This window comes from Pundamilia nyererei, unplaced genomic scaffold (genome assembly GCF_000239375.1).
Source record: "Pundamilia nyererei isolate P.nyererei 1_Seehausen unplaced genomic scaffold, PunNye1.0 scaffold00131, whole genome shotgun sequence".
NCBI classification, from domain to species: domain Eukaryota; kingdom Metazoa; phylum Chordata; class Actinopteri; order Cichliformes; family Cichlidae; genus Pundamilia; species Pundamilia nyererei.
This window is the reverse complement of record NW_005187532.1, coordinates 208,155-214,284: the sequence shown is the minus strand read 5'-3', so window position 1 is coordinate 214,284 and position 6,130 is coordinate 208,155. Positions and strand designations below refer to the sequence as shown.

The 6,130-nt window shown below is 47.0% G+C and overlaps 1 protein-coding gene across 1 annotated transcript in view; it reads right to left on the bottom strand.

Annotated features, from left to right (window-relative positions):
* Positions 1-6,130, bottom strand: part of LOC102193880 (wings apart-like protein homolog) — a 35,925-nt gene that overhangs the window by 11,107 nt on the left and 18,688 nt on the right. Inside the window, exons 6-13 of the mRNA XM_005743392.1 lie at positions 3,836-3,931; positions 3,571-3,741; positions 3,345-3,481; positions 2,895-3,006; positions 2,374-2,619; positions 1,956-2,067; positions 1,764-1,861; positions 267-343 (exon numbers count right to left, since the gene is read on the bottom strand). Coding sequence (XP_005743449.1) covers positions 267-343; positions 1,764-1,861; positions 1,956-2,067; positions 2,374-2,619; positions 2,895-3,006; positions 3,345-3,481; positions 3,571-3,741; positions 3,836-3,931 — 1,049 coding nt within the window. The remainder of the gene's footprint in view (positions 1-266; positions 344-1,763; positions 1,862-1,955; positions 2,068-2,373; positions 2,620-2,894; positions 3,007-3,344; positions 3,482-3,570; positions 3,742-3,835; positions 3,932-6,130) is intronic.

Genomic DNA, 6,130 nt, shown 5'->3' with positions numbered 1-6,130 from the left:
TGACCGGGTTTAAAGATTCTGCTGTTACATCACCACATTTCCTGATTTTCACAATAACAGTGGAGAGCTTGCGTCCATCTCTGCTCAGAAACCCGACTGGAACGGCACAAAAAGATGATAAAAGAGGAAAAGGCAACAAAACAGCGAGTACAAAGTAGAAGTTTTCAGCAGACGTGCCACCTGATAAAACTACTGAATCTAAGCACACAGAGCCGAGCGGCTCCACATGAACACATCAGGGGTGAGGAGCGTGTGTAATCACTCACTTTGCAGAAGAGATGATGAGCAGCGAGTCCTTGTAGGCGATCAGGTAGCTCTGGTTCTCGGGGTTGTGGACGGTCACCTATGAGTGCAAACACACAGTCAGCAGGAGAGCACCAATGAACTCGCTGATTTTACTTTAACTTGACTTCATATTTTTACCCTGGCTCTCTGCTCCAGTGTGAGGACGCTTCTCCAAACAGAATACGTTTGAAACACCATCCTCACGTTCAAGCCAACTGTCAAATTGAGTGATGGTTTTGATTTTCAAACATCAAAACAGGTGTTAAACCTTTTCTGAACAAACATGTCGGGAAACGTGACGACGAGCAGAAGCTGACAGAAGCTTCAACGTGACTGAGCGGGTGGGACCCAGACCTCCACGTCTAATCAAACTGCCCCAGCTGTACGATCAAAGAGGTCAGCAAATAGCTCATTATGCTAGCTAGGAAGAACCTAACTCTTCATCAGTATCATCTTAAGCCTCTTTTCCACAAGTACCTACTCAGCTTGGCTTGACTTGGTTTTTAGCGTTGCTCATTAGGTGGTAAAGCCTGGTTTTGGTGCCTGCTCAGGTGGGGCTCCAAGCAAGCTGAGCATGCAATAAACAGACAGCAAACTGCTGATTGGCCAGGGAGTGACATCACTAGATGAGTCATGAGAGCGGCGACTCCGCACGAATCAAACCCCCAAACAACGAGGGAAATGACCGCACACAAACCAGTGCCATGGTCCAGCGCTGATTTAGCATCACCTCGGCGTCCTCCATTGCCGTGACGGTACGGGGCTTTTGGTCTGCGTTGCTATAACAACAGCACCCTATTTAAGTGGTACTCAGTCGTAACAGAAAACTACCAGAGGCGAGTGGAGCCGAGCAGAGCAGGTGCTCGTGGAAAGGAGGCATTTCTGTTGTTTGGATGTTTTTGGCCAGACCAAACTTTTTGGTGCTTTCTGGCTCGGCTGTAAAGAAAGAAATAAACACTACAGATTTAACGTAGTCGTACTATGTGATCGGGAGGGGCACAGGGGTGTAAACAGCATTTGTGCAGCGATGCCACTTTGCCACACTCAGAGAGCTGAGAGGTTGTAGTCGGTGGTCTGCTTGTCACGGTCGTCACTGGTACAAAACATTTGAGTAAGTGGACGTCAGCAGGCCCAAAGATAATTGTAAAACTTTAATAAGGTTTCCTCACAGTTCATTTCCCCTCCCATAATTTCATTTGTCTTTGTGTAGAACAACAAACATGTCTCCCAGCGAAGGAAGCATGTCGGCTCAAACTTCCTCGCCTGTTCGCACCAGCCGAGTTTAACTGAACGCTTCTTTTCACTTTGATGCTTTATATTGTGTGTTTTTGGTATCAAAGTAATAATGTGTGTTTATTGCTCTTTTTTATTTCCAATGACATTTTGCTCTGAGCCTCGCAGGCTTATAAAAAAGAACACAAGTGGACTTTAAAAACAAAACCCTGTCACGTCTTTTCTTATTTTGATTTGGCACTTACACTCTCCAGCACGCGTAAACACCGCTCAGCCCCCCACAAAGACGACACCAGCTTCTCCTTATCGTCCTCTCGGTTCAAGTTATCCACACATTCCTTCACTGTGGGCAGAGAAACCAAAACAAGGACACGAGGTGAGAAATGAAACGCTTGACAGTTTTCCTCTTTCTGCTGGACTTCTGTGTAATGGTCGACCTTTGTCTACTATGTGGTCCAGTCCTCCCAGCAGCCGCAGCTCCTCTTTGAACCAGTCACCTGCTCGTTTCGAAGTCAGAGACAGCAACGTCTCCATGGCCAAATGACCCGTCTGTAGGGAGAAGGAGGAGGAGTCAGGAGCTTAAATCTAAACTCTCAAGCATCACTTCACACGTTGAACACGTTGAACACGTTGGAGTTATTCTGTGCACCGTGGGCCGCTTCCTGTGGTTGTAGAAGTTGAATTTTGTGTTTTTCTGGCTCAGCTCTAACAGATCTGTGAGAAACATCCTGACACATGTGGGAGTCACCCCGACTGGAGCAGTCGAAATAATCGCTCAAAGCTTTTTCTGCCCTCAAAATAAACCCCCTCTGAACACGTGTAATGTTAACGTCGCCACCGCGTGCGTTTGTGTACCGTGATGTTCTGCAGGTCCAGGTGCTTGTTGTGCACCGTGTCGCACAGCTTCCTGATCTTCTCCTTTATTTTGGCGATCTCCTTGGCACTGAAATGGACCGTGGAGTCCGCCCCATTCCCGCCCCCCTGGTCCTGGTCCAGTTCGAGCAGGCGGAGCATCAGGTCCAGGCAGGACCGGTCCAGATCCATGTTGAGCCGGTCTCTGCTCAGGATGTACATGAGAGAGGCTGTACACAGAGCCAAGTTCTGCAGAGGAGACAGAAAAAGAAACTTTTAATTATTTACTGTTGTTCTCAAACTTCCTTCAGCTCTCTCAGAGGTCGCCTTCTTTGGGTTTTTTAATCATTTGTTTCCAGATTACAGACACTGGATTTCAGCGTATTTACTCACTAACCTGACCCAGAATCAGTTCTCACCAAATTATTTGTTCATTCTGTTAAACAACGAATTCTGAATTTCGGATGTAAAACAACAAATAAAAGTGAACAGCACTGAGTCGGGGCTCAGCTGCTGACCCTCACCGGGTGCTGTGGGGCATCGTTGAGCGTTTTGAAGACCTGAGCCACCTTCCCTCTGGCCCTGAGGTGCATCCTGAAGCTGGGCATGGCGCAGCGTGTAGCCAGGCTGATCACACTAAAGACACAACACAGAACATCAACACAAAATAAAAATCACACAAAATGAGTGTTTAAGTGTGAAAACGAGGTTTAAATGTTGAAAATGTAACGCTCTGCCTCCTTCATTAGCGCCCCGATGCTCATCCCAAATTTCAAACACTTTGTTCCCAAATCTGAACCCTAATGCATGTTAGACACTGCAAGGCAACCTCCACAGCTGGTTTCATCTCATTTGTATTGTTGTTATAACCAGAAAGTGAGTGTACGAGGGGTGTAAATATCACCTGTAATCACTGGCTGCTGTTGGTAAATATGGGAAAATTTTAACTTCCCATGGAACGTGGAGACTCTCACCTAAGGCATCGGGTGTTGAGAGGCTGTCCGCTCTTCAAACCAGTAGCTAGGTATTCAAAGTCATCGGTGAACTCCTGGTTTTCCCCGAACTCCACCACGTCGTTGAAATGCTTCACGTGTTGGACGACTGTGTACAGCTGCAAAGCACAATGAGAGACATGTTGATGTTTCTGGTGTTTCTTCAGCGTGATGTGCAACGAGCTCAAGGAGAACATTTTCTGTGCACCTCTTTATGTTCTTTGTGACACTTGAGTGCAGTGACGGTGTCCTGGTATGGATCTGTAGGGACAGTGACACACTTTGTGACCTTTGGAGGAGGGGGCGGAGCCTTGAACACACCATCGTCCTTCTGAGAGTTAGAGGGCTCCTTACTGGAGCCTCCAGCTGAGGCTGAGGCCTGGAGATGGAGCAAGGTTGACATGAGTGAGCTGCAGCTGCTTTGTTTTTGATGCAGGCTGAAATCGAATGTTTGGTCTGAAAGCGAGACTTACGGGAGTCGTCTGTGATCGCGCGAAGAAAGGCGGAGGGGGCTCTTCTTCGCTCTCCAATGTCCAGTGCCTGGCGTTGTACACCGCTTTGGTGGGAGACTGAAAAACAAACAAACATATAAAAACATAAACATCGCAGAAGCTGGAAACAGACACGCAGTTCCTCAAATGGCCACTTGAGGCTTCAGCGTGCACTGTGCTGTGGGTGCTTTTTACAGCAGTATTAATGAAATACCTGACAAACAACGAGCCCTGCTGTGTCGTGGGATGCTACTGAGCACACAAATATGTGTGTGTTTGCACAGCACCAGCAAAAGGATGCACTTGTACAAATCTAACACCGTAGTTAAAGTCAAGGCTTCAAAACCGGAGCCAACAAACCAAACAAAACTAAAGTGTGAGAAGATTACACTGAATAATTCAACGGTTACTAAAGCAAAGCATCTCAAATTCAGGAGAGTTTGGTGGATAACAGACAGAAACCAAGACGCTCGAATCCAGACATGTTCTGAACCAAAGTGTTTAATGTGAGAACCCACAGCAGAGGATTTTTAGGGCAATATGGTACAGGGCCAATATCTATTTGAAATGAGAACAAAAACTAAGCAGCCGTTGTGAACTCCGCTCCATTTATCTGGAACCTGTTATAACCGGTATGACATGCATTTCTGCACACGTGCAGTCGACGTGCCATCCTGGGGGGGGGGAAGAAAACTGACTTCATTTATATTTTTTTAACCTTTTCTGACTCCTGATTTTCTCCAAATTTCTAAAAATATTAAATTCAATATTTCAAGTTCTGTATTTTTACTGTGTCACCAGACAGAAGCCTTTGCTGTTCACCGTGGACCAACTGTTCTTTTGTATCTTTATGATTTTTTTAAAAGAACTTTTGGAATAAAAATCAATAAATAAAATCGACTTGAAACACTCGAGGAGAGCAGATAAATAAAAGAGAACATAGTGGATCGAAACTGATGCTCAGGGTGAAGCAGAAACGCAGGAGGGGAAGCGCATTAAACTGAGCAGAGTTTGCCAGCGCTGATCAAACAGCAGGACACACACACGCACACACACTTAAAAAACAAACACACACACCCTCCCACGCCACCGTCCACCCTCATCCTTGGCTCATCTCCTGTCCTCTTTGTATATTTTTGCCAAACCTGTGGTTGGTGGTTGCCGGGGCATTCATAATGAAAAACAAAAGAGGACGAGCGGAGAGAGTTGGCTGAGGAGAAGAGCGGTGAGGAGGTGGGGCGGGAGGGGATTTCTGCACCGCGGGGTTAATAAGCAGAGACAAAGGGGAGTTTGGGGATGAGCTTTGCTGTGCTGGAACATCAACACACCAAATTAAAGCCTGCGACAGTAATCTGAATGACACAGGCAGACACCCAGCCCACCCGCCCCGCCCACCTGCTGCTAAGAAGTATGGGACAGACGAGAGGGGGGTGAACGTGCCGTGTCTCTGCTATGGGCCAGATTAAAAATATTAGAAAAAACAAAAACACGCTGTTTTTGGCATTGCGGGTGTGCATTAGGAGCAAACTACAACTTCACTGCCAAACCTCGTGAATTAGTTATCCCGACTTCACCGGAGGGGTCAGAATGGCAGGAAAACCATGATCAGAATATGAAACTAGTGTAGAGTGGGGAGCATATTTGGTTCGGACAGCTCTCTGATTCTGGCTTTCCCACCAGCGCCCAGTGCCAGAGTGAACATGGAACTGAGAAAGCGAAGAGCAAAGGGCCAACAGTTTGGAGACATTTCAGGCATGCCTACAGATTTTCTCTGATAAACTTTTCTCTCCCCGTCAGCTTCTCTCTCATTATGCTCGGTTACCACTGATTGGTAAGCTTTCGTAACACGTTGATGTTAACTTGATGAACATCGTTTCATTTCTCCCGTCTGTCAGCTCCTCTCTGCGTGTTTGGGCCGTAAATAACACTCAGTCTGCAGTAAAGACTCCCCAAACATCAGGACTGCAATCACAAAAAAACTTTGCCGTGGCGACGTCATCGTGACTGTGTCCATCGGCAGGACGGGTGATTACTCATTCCTGTCATCCTTCTCTGAAGCTCACTGCTTAGAGCACACGCACAGTTGGTGCTTTGCCACCTGCACAGCAGCAGACTCACGGAGGCGGAAAGTAAAATCAAATCCTATGTGAAGCGGATACCAGCTCCGTGTGACCGAACCATGGAAGTTAAGGCGGCGATGCCGCGTGTTACTTTGTGTTAAAGAGCAGGCACGCTCCAGTTATGCTGTTGTGTGCTTGTTTCACCCTCAGCACCCAT